This window comes from Ascaphus truei, chromosome 5, assembly GCF_040206685.1.
Source record: "Ascaphus truei isolate aAscTru1 chromosome 5, aAscTru1.hap1, whole genome shotgun sequence".
Taxonomy (NCBI): domain Eukaryota; kingdom Metazoa; phylum Chordata; class Amphibia; order Anura; family Ascaphidae; genus Ascaphus; species Ascaphus truei.
In genome coordinates this window covers 32,470,268-32,488,808 of record NC_134487.1, presented here as the reverse complement: position 1 = coordinate 32,488,808, position 18,541 = coordinate 32,470,268, and the positions used below count along the sequence as shown (strand labels likewise).

The following is an 18,541-nucleotide window of genomic DNA, read 5'->3' as shown; positions in this document are numbered from 1 at the left end:
GATGGTTTTTTTTACTCGACCTCCTAAACTCTTTTTTGACAAGTAGTAGAATCTTCTGAGAAATCCATGTTACTATTTTTCACCGACAAGCAAAGATTTTTTCATTTTTTTTCAGAATTCTCTTAGCCCTGAATAAAGTATTGCGGGACATAGATACAATTAAAGCAGCAATACAGGTTTCATTTTTTTAATTTTTTATTTCAGGATTGAAGTAAGGGGTCTCCGGAGCTGAACTGTGTTAATTTCATCCTCGGGGACCCTGTGCTTCCAGGGGTAGTTACCTCCGTAGCAGTGCCAGTATCTACACATCCAGGGAACTGTGTGTCTAAAATGATTGTGGTGTTTAAATGTCCCACATCAAGCGGACCAATCACGGCTTCCTATAGGCCCGCATGAACAGGACATTTAAACTCCACACAGATACCGGCACCTCCTATGGAGGTAAGAATGGAAACAGGGGGTCCCCGGAGCTCAAGTTAACACAGTTCAGCTCAGAAGAACCCCTGCTTCAATCCCATAACCAAAAAAAAATCTTAATAAATTAAACCTGTATTGCTACTTTAAAGCAGCAGCTCCGGTCACATTTTTTTCCCCCAGCTTACCTGCATATCCATATTCCCTCTTCCTCCAGGGACCCCCTCGGTTCCCAACTGGGAAGCAGGTTTGTCCACCGAGCAAGAATATTTGCCCAGTGTAAAACAAAATGGCCACATGGTCAGGGCTTGCTCCAGCTGCCATTAAAAAGTTGCTATGTGAGCCCACAGCCAAATATTTATTTATTTTGTGTCAAAACAAGGACACACAAAAATATGTATCAATATCTCGGGAACATAGGGTTACCAGAGGATGAGGGACCACCCTAGATCAGGTACTGCAAGTTTAATTATTGCTTGAAGGTAAGAAAAGTGATGGGAAAGAGGTGAGAAGAATGTGTGATGGCGCAATGGTGATAATAACTGTTGATAGGATGCAAATTCCTATTTTGTGAAGTCCTGCTTGGGGTGTATTATAATATTCCTAGTTTAAATGTATTTATTTATTTATTAGTACATGAAAACAATAGTAGGAAATTGATCAACCTTGGCGCTAACAAGGTGTGTCCGCTTTCATCAAAGTGCTCAGGCTTCAGAGTTTCAGAATCTGAAAAAATGAAGAATTTATGTCAGATAGGTCTGTTTTAGTTATAGTGATATCATCGTGCACACCTGCATAACTACATGAAAAGACCAAATAAGCATACAAATATAACTTTGTTTTACCTTACCATTTCTATTGTGGTCCATGTTGCAGGGAGAATGTTTGTGGTTAAATGATAAAGCCTAATATTAAATATACTGCGCCTAAAATGGTCTTAAATGTTTGTTAGAAACCTACTCTGTACAGGCATACCCCACATTAACGTACGCAATGGGACCGGAGCATGTATGTAAAGCGAAAATGTACTTAAAGTGAAGCACCACCTTTTCTCCACTTATCGATGCATGTACTGTACTGCAATCGTCATATACGTGCATAACTGATGTAAATAACGCATGTGTAACAGGCTCTATAGTCTCCCCGCTTGCGCACAGCTTCGGTACAGGTAGGGAGTCGGTATTGCTGTTCAGAACGTGCTGACTGGCGCATGCGTGAGCTGCCGTTTGCCTATTGAGCGAGATGTACTTACTCGCGAGTGTACTTAAAGTGAGTGTACTTAAACCGGGGTATGCCTGTAGTCGGTTTCTTCCACTGTAAGAACATTTTAGTTAATGCGATGTTTAGAAGACATTTGCTGCTTAGGTCTCGATGTGCTATTTTCCCTAAAGATTCCAAACCAATGTTATAATATTAGGTAGCAAACTTTTGGGTCAGAGACAAAAACTCTGCATTTCTAAAGTTTTGTATTGCTTGAAAGAAAAAAATATATGTTTGCTGAGCAAAAAAAAATGCAGCAGTGTCATGTGACATCACCTAATGTGACCCGCGGCGTCATTTGACGTCACGTCTCCATGGTAACGGGCGTCAGTTGATGCCGCATTGCCATGGAGACGCGTGGACAAGAACCGGTAAGTACATTTACAGAGGCCTCGCGGTCTTAGCGCGGGGCCCCTGTAACTGCGCACCCCCTACCCCCCCAATAAAATCTTGCGTTCCCCTTGGGGGCCGTACCCCCCCAGTTTGTGCACCGCTGTCTTAATGCGTATTAGAAGAAGCATTTAAACCACAAATTAATATTATACAAATACATTTAGAATTCCCTTGTCTGGTTATTTGAAGTACACAAAATGAAATACAGTGAAAAATAATGTAGAGGTGAAAAACTTTTAAAAATAACTGATTTTAATTCAGCTACTTTACATTTGATTTATATACAACTTAGCCGTTCGTTAGACTTCACGTGCCCTTTATACATTTTAAGGACAGTGATATTTCATTCATCATGACTTCCTTTTCATAGAAGACGTCAACTATGCAACCATTAAGCAAATCACATTTTCAATAATATACAGGAGGGAATTATTTTCAGAGAAAGAAGTGTTAGAACAAGAGGTCATGCCCTGAAGCTGGAGGGTAGGAGGCTAAGGCTAAGGCCCCGGTCACGCCGCTGTAACGCGCGCCCGCGAGATTGGCGGCACGTTCAGCCGATTCCCCGGTCTGCAGCTCACTGCATGAAGAGAGACCGGGGTGGGCGTGGCGGGGGAGTGACGGGGGCGCGGCCATGACGTCACCCGGCAGGTTCGCCCTCATTGGCTGAACCGCTGGGGGGCGTGCCTTTTCGCTCGACGCGAGTCCTGCTCTCAATTCTATTGAGAGCAGGAGCAACTCTCGCCCGAGCACTGCGGCCCCCCCTCGCAGCGGGCCCGGCGCCATTGAGGGGAGGGCTCTCGTCGGTACAGCGTCCGTAGGCAGCGGGGGCAAGGCCTAAGGCTGCGACTACGCTGGGAGCTCGAGCGCCGTGACGTCATGCGCTCTTCTTGGCCGTGCGATTCCTGGTCAGCTAGTTGCGTGCGTGTGTGGGGGGGGGGCGCCCGGCCATGATGTCACGCTGGACAAACACATTGTAGCAATGTGATAGATCGCGCTGAGCGCGAACACACGCACCTTCTCAGCGTCACCCTGGCCGCAGCCAATGGGGAAATAAGAAGTACGTCTTCACAGAAAAGGTGATGAGATTTGTGGAATAGACTCCAAATAGATTTGTTGGGGGCTAATAAAGTAAGGAAATTTAGACCTGCTTTGGATAGACACAAGGCTATCCTACATATGAAAGAAAGCCAATGAACGAATAGTGTCTGGGGTTTTACAGCAGATAGGAAAATGGGGATGCTAGGTGGCCCCAGTGCTTCTTGATCTGCTGTCAAATCCTGTTTTCTATGCTTCTAACTTTATTTTAGAATTATAACTTTTTAAGTGAGGTAAAAAAAAACGAATTTACATAAATATATATTTGAAACTCCCGATTTAGAGCCTGAAACAAGTTGTTGGCCAAAAGTACCAAATGAGTCCCACCAAAAAACAAAAAAATACAAAAGCCCTGCAGTTACAAAAAGAAATTTAAAAAAGAATCAAGCCTTTACAGCTTACAGTGCTTGGTCTTACCACTTGCAGTACTCCAATCTTCCACTAGATGAGCACTGCAATACCAGTTCTGGTACACAACATGCGAGCGATAGACATTTTTGGATTCCAATAAAATACTGTACTTCTAATCTACTGTCAAATTGGAATCAATTGCTAATGTTCAATAATGCTGCGACATATTCAATTTTTCAAACGGTAATTAACCACCTGCAATATTTTTGTGACTCAATAAATCAGACCGCGTTTACCATTAAATAATGGAAATTCTGTAGTAGAAGCAAAATAGAACTATTATGGGGATCTGATGGTTGATAGATTGTTGATGGGTTGTTCTTGTAATAATTTAGCTGTAAAAAAGCACTATTTGTCTATGTAGCATTACATTACAATTTTTATTCTTTGAGGGAGGAGCGGCTCAGTGAGTAAAGACAGTGACTGGTTCAATTCCCGGTGTCTACTCCTTGTGACATTGGGCAAGTCACCTTATCTACCTGTGTCTCAGGCACCAAAAACATAGATTGTAAGCTCCACGGGGCAGGGACCTGTGCCTGCAAAATGTCTCTGTAAAGCGCTATGTAAAACTAGCAGCGCTATACAAGAACATGCTATTATTATTATTATTTTTCTAAAACACAAACATTTTTTGTTTGTATTGAAAAATGTAAAATGAAGGCTAATTTATAACTGTAAATTTAAGAAAAATGAAAACAATTACCCAGCAAATGACAAAATAATATGAAATAACCACTAAATATCAGCAATAGAATTTAATAAAAATAATGACAAAACCCATCCTACATGATTCCCTTATTTACAGGTTTCCGTGCACAACTGAACCTAACAAATGCAATACAAATCATAGCTATTATATATTGCTGTCACATTTAAGTGTTGTTTTGCTAAACTTTTAAAAATGCTTTACAACGAGGTATTAAATAGCAAATATACATTGGTACATAAAGTGACAATTAGATAGGTACAATATTTTGTTGTGCTCAGTTTGCCCTCGGACCCCCTAAACAAGCAGCTGATGATAACCAATGAAAATGATGGATGCAGAGGAGGACATCCAGTAGGAATGAAAATATAGAATATAACATGTAAACTGTAGAGAACAGGAGGAAAGAGGACAACAAGGAGATACTTGCCCTTCATTTTGACTGTGAAAATCCACCAGAGAGAAAGCAGGGAAACAGAAAAAACAGGGTAAAGTAAAAAGGGCCACAAACAATATTTTATTCAATGAACCTCTTGAATAAAGATATTGTGTATAGATCCAAAGTTTTGTCCTGTATAGCTGTAGTCAGGAAAACAAGACAGACATCTATAACCACCGGAATGTATACACAAAGTTATTAAATACCTTCCTTGCGCAATGATTATTACAAGGGTCTGTTTCGCAAGTTAAAGAGCATCACAAGCATTTTTTAAAGCAATTATCAATTTCGTTCCCTTGATAACCAATCTACTGCACACATCCGTTAATCATCATGAAATATTTTTATTTGACATACAATAAAACATTTCAAGATTTCTACTGTTCCCAAACCTGCAACTTAAGCCTTAAATAGGAAAATGATTGTGATGGTGGGGTAGCATGGCAAGCTATAATAAGGGTCCAGCCAGCTTACTGCCCTTGCCCGTCAAGATGGCTATCTTAAGTAAAGGTAAGCAATCTGAGTCATCTCAGAATGACAGAATGGCCACCGTCCTGGTCATAGCATGTTAAGTGATGTTGTTATGTATAGTTACTATGTAAATGCACTTGTCTGTGTGACTCATTGTGTGGCTGGGATAACAAAAAATGGCTGAGTGATGGGCACACAATGAGTCAGAGGGCTGGCCTTTGTGTTGGCCATGTGGAGTGTTAAGGGAGTTGGTGTGCGATGTGCCCGCTTTCTGGGAGAGCACTTACTCCAAAGCTGGAGCATGGTCCTTCACCCCCTCGCTCCTAATTGATCAGCACCCGGTCTTCTATGTTTCAGATGGAGGCAGGGATAGTATAGAAGCTAACGCCACTCACAACTCCACACTTGTAATATGCTACTCACAAATGATACGTTTGAAAGTGCTGTCAGGTTATAAATTTATATTTGCAAACAGACCCTTAAAATATCAGCAAACGAGGATATCATTAACAATGATTCTAGAATGACATAACAAGAGGTTTAGGTAAAACCAGTCTACAGGAACTGTTCATATTCTGCTTGTGTAGAATATAAACTACTTGCATGTATTTTATGGATTTGATCAGTGATGCTCAACCTGTGACTCATGAAGGACTTACGGTGTATTGAAAATTATATAGATTCAAAAAAAGAGAAAAAGGTAAAATGTTTCAACACCAATACCTTCACTGTTTGAGGGACCAGAAAATATTTGAATGTGGCACTCTCATAGTCCATGTTACATGCAACATGACCCAGGTTGAGTACCACTGGACTAGAATCATTGCTGTGATCTGCCGGCACATTATGAAAACATCTACAGAACATCGCCATTCTTATAAATATACAACGGCTACATTTGCAATGTACCCCATTTCTATAATATTCAATTTCTTGCACATCATAATCAGGAACTGAAGGTTGTTACAATACTTACATTTGGCTTGTGTTATAGTTTCTTCTAATTTAGGTTTAATGTAGTAAAAGCTGTAGGGTGGCAACACCAAGGCCAGACTGTAATAAAAAAACATTGAAGAAATAATGAAGTCACGTACAGAAATGTTACACTGTGACCTTTGATATTGCATTGAAAAAGTGATTTTATAATGAGCTTCACATCTTGAGGGATATTACCGTACTATGATCACAATATTATAATCTTCCCTTTCCATATAGCTCTGATCTCTCATTACACTCCGACTCGCCTCTAACGCTCATCTTGGATCCTTCTACCTCTACAGTCCATCTAAAACCTTTTTCACTAATATTTCCCTATTTATGGAACGCTCTTCAGTTCAATATTTGCCAGCCACCTTCACTTTCCACATGCAAAGCCCACTTGAGAATTCACATCTTAAAAGAAGCATTTTATTACATTTTTCACTCCTCTACTTCGACCTCCAGCTGCCCTTGACCTCACTGACTGCACTTTTAATAATGCCTTTTTATTTCTGCTGTGTCTGTACGCCTCCAAACGTCTCAATTTGATTGTAAGCACCTCCGGGCAAGGTCTCATTTTGCTTTACAGTATGTTGTCACTTACCTGTGGCACTTATCCTTATTGTTCGTCATTTATTTAGCTTGCTTTGTAATATTGCAAGGCACTGCATACATACTTGGTGCTATATGAATAAAAGGATACAAACACACAAACCCTGTACCGGGGATTATCTGTTCTATTTCAGGTAAGCTCAGAGTATCCTGTGAGACAATGCGGTAGTGTGTTTGTAATCTAAATTTTAGAATCCTAAAATGCCGATATTGTAGTTAGACCCTGAAAGTGCTGATTTGATTGTAGGCACTGAGAGATTTGAAAGGAACTGTAATGATAGGGTGACCAGATGCCCATAAGTAAAAACCAGGACACAATAATAAAATATTTCTAAAACATATTACATCACTTAAAAAGAAATAAATATAATGGTATTTGTCTATTTATCTCCATCTTCTCTCACCATCTCCTCTCTCTCCATTCTCTCTCCCCCATTGACCCAGACACTTACCCACCCAGGCACATCCACCCACACTTATTGTACTTACCCACCCAGACAGACACCCACTTACCACCCAGACCCGCATATTCTGACACACACAAACTTACCCACCCACACACACACACTTACTTCCCCAAACACATGTATGCCCTCTCTCACCCCAGGCTGTCTTTCTCTCCCCCCGTCTATATTTCTCCCCCCCTCCCTCAGTTTGTGTCTCTCCCCCCTCCCCCACTGTGTCCCTCTCTCCTCCCTGTCGGTCTCTCTCTCTCCTCCCTGTCGGTCTCTCTCTCCTCCCCCAGTATGTCTCTCTCTCTCCTCCACCAGTCTGTCTTTCTCCCCCCCAGTCTGTGTCTCTCTAGCCCTCTCCCCAGTCTGTATCTCTTCCCCCCAGTCTGTGTCTCTACCCCCCAGTCTGTGTGTGTCTCTCTCTCCCCCCCAGTCTGTGTGTGTCTCACTCTCTCCCCAGTCTGTCTCTCTCCGGACCCTACTGTCACGTGGAGCAGGGGAGAGGTTCATTGTTGGCCCTGGTAGCAGACACCAGAAGTTCTGACTGACTTACGGGTTTTACTGCTTCGGCTCCTCTGCAGCTGACCCCGCCCCCACCGCCGAAGCTGCTACCAGGCCCATCCACCCCGCTGGCACCCTCCGCTCTCCTCCCCGCCGTTATCCACTGCTCTCCTCCCTGCCGTTATCCATCGCTCTCCTCCCTGCCCCCACCCTTACTGCAGCAGTTGATGACAGGCCCATCCTCCGCTCTCCTCCCCGCTGGCATCCTCTGCTCTCCACCCCGCCGGCATCCTCCACTCTCCACCTCGTCGGCATCCTCCACTCTCCACCTCGTCGGCATCCTCCGCTCTCCACCTCGTCGGCATCCTCCGCTCTCCACCTCGTCGGCATCCTCTGCTCTCCTCACCACCAGCATTCTCTGCTCTCCAGCCCGCTGGCATCCTCTGCTCTCCACCTCATCGGCATCCTCTGCTCTCCACCTCGTCGGCATCCTCCGCTCTCCACCACGTCGGCATCCTCCGCTCTCCTCCCCGCCGGCATCCTCCACTCTCCTCACTGCCAGCATCCTCTGCTCTCTACCCCGCCGGCATCCTCCACTCTCCTCACCGCCAGCATCCTCTGCTCTCTACCCCGCTGGCATCCTTTGCTCTCCACCTCGTCGGCATCCTCCGCGCTCCACCTCGTCGGCATCCTCCACTCTCCACCCCGCCAGCATCCTCCGCTCTCCTCCCCGCCAGCATCCTCCGAACTCCTCCCCACCGGCATCCTCCGTTGTCCTCCCCATCGGCATCCAACACTCTCCTCCCCGCCGGTGTCTTCGGCTGGTCAAAACTGGGCCAGTCAACCAAAACCGAGACATTTCAGGAAATGTCTGGACACAGTCAAAGATCATAAAAAAAGGAACTGTCCTGCCTAAACCGAAACATCTGGTAACCCTATGTAATGATAATATTATCAGTCTGACAACACATTTAGTATGTCATCCACTTCTCTCCCTTAAAGCAGCACTCTCTACCAAAAACGCACATGATAGCTAATTTGTGATTATCTTACTTCACATTTTTTTCAAAATCTTTATTTCCTGCTCAGTTTTTAACGGTGTATTATTTTACTGGCAGCAGCTGTTACCATGGCAACCTCTGTTGTATTAATGAGTGTGAATGGCAGCAGACATTTTAACCTCCCAGAGATGCAATTTTTCATTTTATTTTTTTCCATTTTTTTCAATTTTTCAAATCTCCAGGATTCCACTACAGAATTTAAAAAGGGCAGCATTGCTAAAAACAAAACACAAAATGACTTTACAATGATAAAAATAATGGATGCATTTTTTTTCTTTTTTTATGGTGCTGCTTTAAAAAAAAGATATGCAGTGTTTGAATTTCGTAATGCCTATAACACGTTTGACATATCTTATGTCACTTTGGTTAATGCAAACACATTCCACATCCGCAAGTTGCCTACATTTCACTGAAGCAGTAACGGCTTGATCTTTATTTTAATGTTTACTGCTTTAATAAGATGAAATATGGAGCACGGTTGTGTATAATAAAACAAAGCATGAGAAGGCCTGTTTACTAGAACACTACAAATGAAGCCATTAAATTATGGCTCCAAAGCACAGAAGTAATTATCTAGAAGACAAAGGTCTGACCTGGAAAAACAACTCTGCAAGTTTGCAAATCAGGGCCCGATGCAGAAGGTTTGGGAAATGTCAGGCTACATCTGTTCTCAGTCAAACATCTTGTATGTTATTGGGTTCATTAAACCTCTTCCCCTCTGTGCACAGGTGGAGGCATATAAGTTAAATTCACAAGGGAAGCAAGAACCAAAGCTTTACAAAGAACACAGAAGGTGCCTACATCCTTAAGACTGCATTACAACACTGTCAGGGAATCAATGTATTTATTATCTTTCTGCAACCACTATATAAAGGTACAAGAAATATAAAAAGTATTATGGGGGCACCGGCTGGCAGGTGTTTGTGTATAGTTCCAAAGTACAGAGAAATAGTTTCAGGGCGAGGAGAATCCTGCTTGTGCAGCCAACACAACATAGACAAACAAAGTACATCTCTACTCACAAGTTCATAATGCAATTCTTCATTTATTGTGACAGCCAAGAACAGAGGAGGAACAACGTTTCGGGTCCCAATATGGACCTTTCATCGGGTCAGAGTAGAGATGTACTTTGTACCTCTGTCCTAGAGGAGACCTGCATTTTGAAGAAGGTGTTTGTGTATCCCATGACAGCATCACATGTAAATTTAAAGGAGCAATCCAAGCCAGTGATTTTGTATTTTTTACTTTTAACAGAGATTGAAGCAGGGGGTCTCCAGAGCGTTACCACATTAATTTCCGCTCCTGGGACCCACTGCTTCTAAAGACACTTGCATCCAAGGGTTTTGTTTTTGTTTTTTTTATAAAGCTCCCAGGTCACATGGACCAATAGAAAGTCGCACCGATGACATCACGGGTTCCTATTGGCGCGGGAGCTTTGAAAAGCAGCCATAACGTGATCCCTGCTAACCAAGCAGAGCAGCTACCGGCACCTACTAACGAGGCAAGAATATCCGGAAGTAGGTTGTCCCCAGAGCTGAAATGAATGAGGTACAGCTCAGAACCCCTTCTTTAATCCTCTGTAAAAAAAGAAATTAAAAACCGCCGGCTTGGATTGCCACTTTAAATGAACCCCAAGTGGTACCAGATTTGTTATTACTCATGTTTTATGGGTAGTGTAGAGAATGCAATCTAAATACAACTATTGTGGTTAAATACAGCACAATAGAGCGTTTGCCCATCATCAAACAATGTGTTGTTTTTTTTACAGAAAATGTTCCCTTATTTTTGCCGCTTAATTAACTCTTTGCGTGCCCTCTTGATGTACAGCTGAAGCTGCTGGTTTTAGACCACTTACCTTGAGAATTCTGCACTAAAACCGATCCAATGCAGCGAGATTTCTGCAGTCAGACTAATGGCCCATCGGATTAACACAACAGGGGCCCCTGCATTTGAATGGGACTCACGCTGCGTGAATCCTACCAGGCTGTGAGTCCCATTCAAACGCAGGGACCCCCGCTGTGTTAATCCGATGGGCCATAACAGCCTTATGTGGAGCATCTAACGAGTTACTGTGACATGGTCACCGATCTTCCAAGGCACGTGGTCTAAAACCGGCACCTGCATCTGTAGCTGCTAAATCATAGCAATCCGGGGGCCTCGTGATGTAGTAGCAACGTCATAATAATCCTGCCTCTTTTTCTAAGGGAGATCGCGTTAAGGAGGCGTTCGGTGACATGATCGTGAGTGCCGGAGGGGCCATGGCCTGGCAATGAAAGGGTTAACCCCAAAAACATAAATGGCACTTAAGATCACACACACACACAAAGTGCAATACAAGTCTTGAGTAATGGATTATCATTGCCAATACTTGACCGGCATCTGCAGACATACAATGTGTAAACCAACCATAATTTCCTAACCAAATGGTCATTCCTCAGTACAAACTGTAAGACAGGGGTGGCCCACTCCAGTCCTCAAGGGCCACAGGTCAGGCTTTAAGGATATCCCTGATTCAGCACTGGTGGCTCAATCAGTGACTCAGTCAATGACTGAACCACTGATTGAGCCACCTGTGCGAAAGCAAGGCTATCCGGAAAACCTGGTCTGTTAGTGGCCATTGAGGACTGGAATTGCCCAGCCCTGATGTACAAATTAGAAAAGAACTACAAACTAAGATGTGTTGCATCTTGGCAACACTGTTTATGTATTTTGTTACTTTCATTTTACTGCCAGACTCTTCCTCCACTTCAGCCAACTATTACAACACAAAGTCAAGTGCATCTCATAAAAAAACAAAATATTCAGCCACATACTAATATTTATTGACGCTACACTGCAACACTTGCGTGACAACGAAATAGTTGAAAAAGTGGTTTCATGCCTATTATATTTGTCTCATCTTGTCTCAATCCCTACATGTTAACGAAAAAAGAATAGGGTTTTTGGGAGTAAAACGAAATGAAACCTGAGGAGAAATAGAATGGATATCCCTAACCAAGCTGGATTCCTCAAAACATTATGAGGTTGCAAATGTTATCCCGCGTATCATGGGCTCATTTTAACTAGACAATCCTTACACTGCGCTACTGTACAACTGTATGACAGAGGCGATCAAATAATACACTTATTTTCAACTCCGCGTTGGGGCCCATGTTTACTAAACAGTGCTTCTCCATTTGTTACCTTTTATGCCGGAAGACAATGCCTGGCTCACTTAAGTCTTTTGCAGAAGCACAACTTACTAAGTCTGGCTCTGTATATGTGAAAGGAGAACTTACTCAAATCTACGCGCATCTTAAAACATACAGAACTTAGACCTGAAGATAAACAAAGTCTAGAAATAAATTATGGGAAACAGCCAAAAGAATAAAAAATCATACTAAAATATAATTACCCGTAATCTGTTCCATTCACAGGACTATAGGTGTATGTTCTGTTCCCTTTGTCAATATATCTCTGAAAAAACATTTAACACATTTTTTTTTCATTATGACAGCTACAGTAGTTTGCTACAAATGTAACTAATGGCGCAGGTTACGTAGGTATATGCTACCACTGCCTGATGCCTTTATGTCTTAATGCAGGGGTGCGCAAACTGGGGGGTGGGAGATTTGTCTGGGGGGGGGGCACGGGCGGTTGCAGAGGTCCCGCGCTCCTCCCCAAGGCATTTAAATTAATCCCGGGGGATCGCGTGAGGCCTCTGCAACAAGAAAACTTACCAGGATTCAGACGTGTCTCCATATGACGTCGCGGGGTCATGTGACGTGGTGTCAAATGACGCTGCTGCAAGGTAGGAGAGCGGACGCGAGACCGGGGGAGGCTAGGCAGGGAGGCTCAGCTTCAAACATTTCACTCCTCTATCTTAATGTATTGCATTATATCAAAAATGTCAGTCTTGATTCAACAATGCCCTTTATTTTAACAGCGGATAAAAACGTTAAACGTGAATACAACATGCACACATTTACTATTCAGAATTTCTTACCTCATCTTGAGACTTGATTAGTGTGTGAAAAGTACGCGCCCCATTTTGCCCATCTATCATTTCATTACGAATCTAGAGAAATAATCAGAAAAAGATGAATAGTGCATAGTTAATTGGCGGCATACGAGACATTTAGTATCCATGACCCAAGGTGGGACAAAAATAGCAAAGATTCTATTTTCAAATATTCTGTCAATTGTCATTTTATTTTAAGTTTAAAATATTTTCTAACTTTCTTAAAAAAAAAAAAAAAAATCGCTTTTCTGTAATGTTCAGATATTCGCAAATTTTCAATTCGTGGAGGTTTTTTTTAATTTTTTTTTATTCTAAGGACAATTGTGCCCATCTCTATCCAAGACAATACATTTATCAATTTGTTAAAACAAAGTTACAAAATAGGACTAAATCCCATAGAAATTACAGTAGCTTTGAAAGACTTTTTAAATTACCTTTTAAAATGTGGTCTTACCTCCACTTTATGTTCGTTCTCCAGTTCTGCGTCCAAGAAATCCAGTGTGACTGGCTCCTGAGATTTGGGGTTCTGTGACACAGGAAATACAGTATAACACATGTCCTCTACAAATAAAACTGTTCACTATTCTAGAAACAACCTACAGTAAGCTACTTATGGAAAATGACTTACCGTTTTGGATTTGCTGCGCTATGAAACAATAAACCATTGACTATCAAAATGTTAGCCCAATAGAAATTTATATTAGAAACAGCGTAGGAAGAAGATCAAAGATCTATGTTTCTATTACTATGCAAATGAAGGACTGCAGGATGATTATTCTTTTGCTGGTTCGTGTTATAAAAACAATTATAAAATTGTCCTAAATATAATATACAGAATGTAAAGGGTGGTCAATTTACAAGATTGCATCAGCTAAACTGAGATCACCAGCAAAAGTAAACTAGTCACCCAAATATATTATCATCTAACCTATTGGGTAACACAAAGGAGGGAGGTTATTATACATCTAGGTAAGCACTTTATGAAGATCTACAGTAGATAAGTTCAGTTTAAAGATCACAATACAGTACTTCCTGTGTTATTGTTCATTGCCATATATTAAGTGAACATGGCATAATCAATGACTCTTTCACAATCTTGAAACATTTCTTTTGTAACAATACATTGCTTAAAGCAGCAGTCCATTTAGATGGCAAAAATAAAAAACCTTATTATGAAATGCACCACTAGTTTCAAAGTTGCTTGTACTGTAAATGGTGTTCCTTTGTTTGTGAAGTAAGTCCCTACATGTATATTACTGTTAATAATAGAGTATATCATGAGATTCTACCAGCACCCTGTGAATCGGTTTAGGACGATTCAGTGCGGCCACCACAGTTGACAGCTAGTCGTCAGCCATTTCACAGCAAAGGTAAATCCCTAACCTTAACCCTTTACACTAAAACCCCGCAATCCCTTACCCCAACTTGTTAACCCCTTACCCTAAAACCCCTTACAGTAACCCGTTAAACCATTACCCTAATCCCCAATCGGACCACTTACCCTAAAATCCCTAACGTTTACTCCTTACCCACTTATCCTAAAACCCCTTACAGTAACCTGTTAAACCCTAACACTAAAACCCCTTTGAGAAAGCCCATATTGTACCATACGTTAGAGGCGCAGGGGGCTGTTTCCCCTCCTCTTGTTTTTTAATCCATGCTCCAATAAAGATTTTTTATAGCCCAATCCAGCCTTTGCAACTTTTTGCTGCGTAGTCGTGCCCGCTGATTCACCTTCCTCCTTGGTAAGGGTGATTTCGTCCTGTCTCTGCATACAGCGAGGAGCACACACACCCGGATGAAAAACGGACTTATGAGTACTTTATTACTATTATTCAAGTGGGAGCTTCCCCAGGATCACTGGTTTATCTAGTTGCTGGATTTATGTAATGGGGTCTAGGTGGGTCTCAGGACTTCCCCCAGACAACCCTCCATATCCTTGCCGGACCGTGTTCCAACTAGGGGTTAATCTACATAGCTCCACACAGCACTTCATTACAACATAATGTGATCCGGATGTAGAAATTCATTTCAACAAGTGGGTACAATGCTCTGTAGCACTAGTTAATTGAGGGGACCTTACCTCAATATTCCTTTAGTACCCTTACAGTAACCCGTTAAACCCTTACCCTAATCCCCAATCGGACCACTTACCCTAAAATCCCTAACATTAACTCCTTACCCACTTATCCTAAAACCCCTTACAGTAACCTGTTAACCCCTAACACTAAAACCCCTTACTTACCTTTGCAGTGAAACGGACGGGGGCTAGCTGTCTCCTGCGGCTGATCGGTGGCGGCTAAATGCCAGCGGCAGACCAGCTGCGGCGAGATGGCCGAGCCAAAAAGTCATATTCCACTGTGAATGATCTGAGTCACACTTTGTCAAAAGTAGTAAAATAACAAAGGGAGGGAGAGGGGGTAAGTGGTATGATACATTTTATTAGACCAACAAGTAGTAGATATGTTTTAGGCTTTCAAACCTCTTGGGTTGTTCAGAAGGAAGGACCAACACAGCTACCCACCCTTCTTCTCCTACTATGTCAAAAAGAAGCATTTCTGGGTTGTAAAAACTTAAATCCAAGATGGTGATCTTGAGGGAGCTACTTAAACATAATGTTTAACGGTTTCAGATTAACCTGTACATAAAATAACTTAACCCGTACCATCAAGTGTTGTGATATATGTAAAGGAGAATGGACTTCTGCTTTATTTATGTCTTCTGAAGCACTGCATATATTGAAATCTTTGAACTGCGGTTTCATTTTGCATTCTACCAGGGATGCCTACTGCAAACTTTTGAACATCGTTTAAAAGTCTCACTCAAAGTGAAGATAATTACTAGAGATGTGCAGACTTTTCACACAAGTTCATGAAACCAGCTATTGTGAAGTTGTAAACATTCACAAAACTTCTCCATGCTTCGAAAACTTTACATTCCAGTGACAAAAGGTGCCCTTTCAGCACACTTGATTAAATTATTTACTGCAATTACCATAAATAGGGCCCGGACAAACAGAAATACACCATTAGTCATGGCACTTAGTGCTGGAACTTGGCAGTGTGAATGACACTGAAAAAGCACAAGTGATGATGATGAGGAGTTCAACTGATTATCATGTTAGGTGCAATACTGTGAGGAGGATGTCGAACACAACATCCTGTCAACCCCCCCTCATGGGCAGGTTAGGGAAGGGTACCCACAGCATCACCTGTTACAGGGCATGTGAGAGAACCATCCCATTCTGCAGGATGATAAGCAGAGAATAAATGCTCAAGCATTAGCCCTATATGTGCGTAAGTTTAAGGGAGATAAACTTTCACTGCAAAAGGGTAAAAAATGCGCAGGTAAAAACCATCACGAACATTCAAACTTCTTGTCAAATTTGCAACATTGTAAACAAACGAAACTGCGAGACAATTGCACATCTCTACTAACTATCATTATTATGATGTACTATACCTCACTTAGCCCACCAGTCACATTGCTGCACAATCATTGTGAACACTCATAGAGGGAATGGTATTATATACATCTGATAAAACTGTAACGTTTTGGTTCTTTTAGAGTAACTGCTAAATTTCCTAATGAAAGAATTGTGTTTTTACATAATAGATAAAAGATCATGTTAACCTTGAACAAAGAACATTCATTTAGTAAAACTTAAGTCCTGTTGTGTTGGACCGTAATGGTGAATGAATAAATACTAACCACGTAGTAAAAACGAATTGAAGGTGCAGTCTTAAATAGGACTAATGAAGGTGATATGTCTAGTAAGTTAAAACTAGGTAATTGATGCCATTAAAAAGATCAGATATAGAGTTTATCTTGGAAATGTTTGTGAACATTGTACATCAAGCTTACCTGGGTTTTATGGTCTTATCTCTGTTATCTCTCCTTTATCATTATCCCCTTTGGTAACTGGCATCAGCTAGATTGACAATGGGTAGTTGGGTACCACAAGGTCTACAGATGTAGCAAGACTTGGTGTACCCGAAGGCGCACAGCAAAATCTCAAAAGCCGTGACAGGAGAAATCTTGTACACCAGCTTTTCCTTTCTTAATGGTACTACAGCTGAAGTCTGCTGCAGAACTAGAGCCACATGAAGCCATTACTTTAGGAACCCCAAGTCATGCTAAATCTATATATAACAGTCTTCCAATGCTACATTTTAATCTAAAAGTAGAAATTAGCAATAGTTTTACTTAACAAACATCAAACATATTTTAGATGGGCCACTAAGCATTTTCATGTACTGTACGTGTCTATATTCTAGAACCCAATATTGAGTTATTATACTAAGTACTATACTGCCATGCACTTATTTGTTATCGAAGGGACTGGTATCACTGGCAGTGGGTCCTTCTGCCTCTGATCGACTGGGCACAAGGCTGTTTATGTTTGAGTGAACCTATATGTACAGTACATTCTCTAAAGCGGTAACCTGGGGGAGAGTTAGCTCTTGGTGACCTTTGCTAATTCCCTCTCCCTGTGTAAAATTTTATTTCAAGTTCCATGGGGTAATGACCTGTAGCTGAAATATCTATGTGCACTACTATTCCTATTCTGATGATGTTACTGCACTTGCCTTTCACTGCTTGCCTACTCAACATGATATTCTTATCAGCTATGTAAATTTGTAGCATTTTAATACAAAATATGAATTACTATTTTAATTCTTTTTATCTTCCTCTATTTTGCAAACATGTAAATGAAAATGAATACACAATACCATACAGTATACACACAAAAGAATCAGAAAGCAAAAGAAAGTCAAGTTCTTACAGGCAATGGATTATGAATAGCAGCGTCATACCCAAGCAGCATGCATAGGGGCAATGCCAATGCAGAACAGGCATGTTCCATTCCAACCAAAAAAAAAGGATAGAAAGAAGAAAATAATATCATAAGACATAAATATATCACCCAATACTGACAATCTTCCTGTAAATGACAAACTGAAATAACAACAGCTAAAAAGATCACAGAAGAATGCGGTGCAAAATAGGATTTTTGTTTCTAATCAACTTTCTGTTTAATAATTACTAGATTGTTCATATTTTTCAGCCAAGATTTGCTTTCTTGCGAAACTGAACTTCTGACTTTTTAGCCATAGGTTTGGCATACAGATTGATAACAAGCCGAATGTCCAACATTATGCACTAGTAATGAATTCAATAAACCATAAATTAAATAATAATTTTACAAATAATAATTTGTACATGTCACATTGCAGTAGGTATTTGACTTATTCCGTTGGCGACGGGGACTCTTGTTAGCTGTTGTAAAGATGCTGCATTTCATATTTTCTGACAAAGAAAAATACATACAATAACTAAAGTTTTCTTATTTATATAAAGGATCATGTACTTCCCAAAAAAATATTTATAATAAAATGTAAAAGTCAACATGCAAAATAAAATTAAGAAAAATATAATCATGCAATTCTGTTTATAGACATGTAATAAAGTTTGAACATTAATAGATATACAATGAACCATTGGAAATGGAAAAGCCGCTAATTAGAAATATATATATATATATATATATATATATATATATATATATATATATATATATATATATATATAGTGTAAAAACCTACATAAAAAAAAGATGGCAAACAAATGCCATTTTAAATTAAAGTTTGGAAATTATTTATATTTATCAAGCAACGCTGTTCAAATGTCCTAAAAAAACCGCGAACTACATTTGGTGATTTCAAACAAAACTTTAAATATTTAAAC

The 18,541-nt window shown here is 40.9% G+C and overlaps 1 protein-coding gene across 8 annotated transcripts in view; it reads right to left on the bottom strand.

Moving 5' to 3' along the window:
* Positions 1-18,541, bottom strand: part of CACNA2D1 (calcium voltage-gated channel auxiliary subunit alpha2delta 1) — a 717,165-nt gene that overhangs the window by 52,871 nt on the left and 645,753 nt on the right. For 3 of the 8 annotated variants that reach the window (XM_075599575.1, XM_075599572.1, XM_075599576.1), the window contains exons 19-25: positions 17,463-17,486; positions 13,422-13,439; positions 13,248-13,319; positions 12,779-12,850; positions 12,188-12,249; positions 6,166-6,242; positions 1,080-1,140 (exon numbers count right to left, since the gene is read on the bottom strand). In XM_075599575.1, coding sequence (XP_075455690.1) covers positions 1,080-1,140; positions 6,166-6,242; positions 12,188-12,249; positions 12,779-12,850; positions 13,248-13,319; positions 13,422-13,439; positions 17,463-17,486 — 386 coding nt within the window. Of the gene's footprint in view, positions 1-1,079; positions 1,141-4,464; positions 4,722-6,156; positions 6,243-12,187; positions 12,250-12,778; positions 12,851-13,247; positions 13,320-13,421; positions 13,440-17,462; positions 17,487-18,541 lie in introns of those variants that run through there. The other 5 variants (XM_075599579.1, XM_075599573.1, XM_075599580.1 and 2 more) reach the window with 5 other exon arrangements.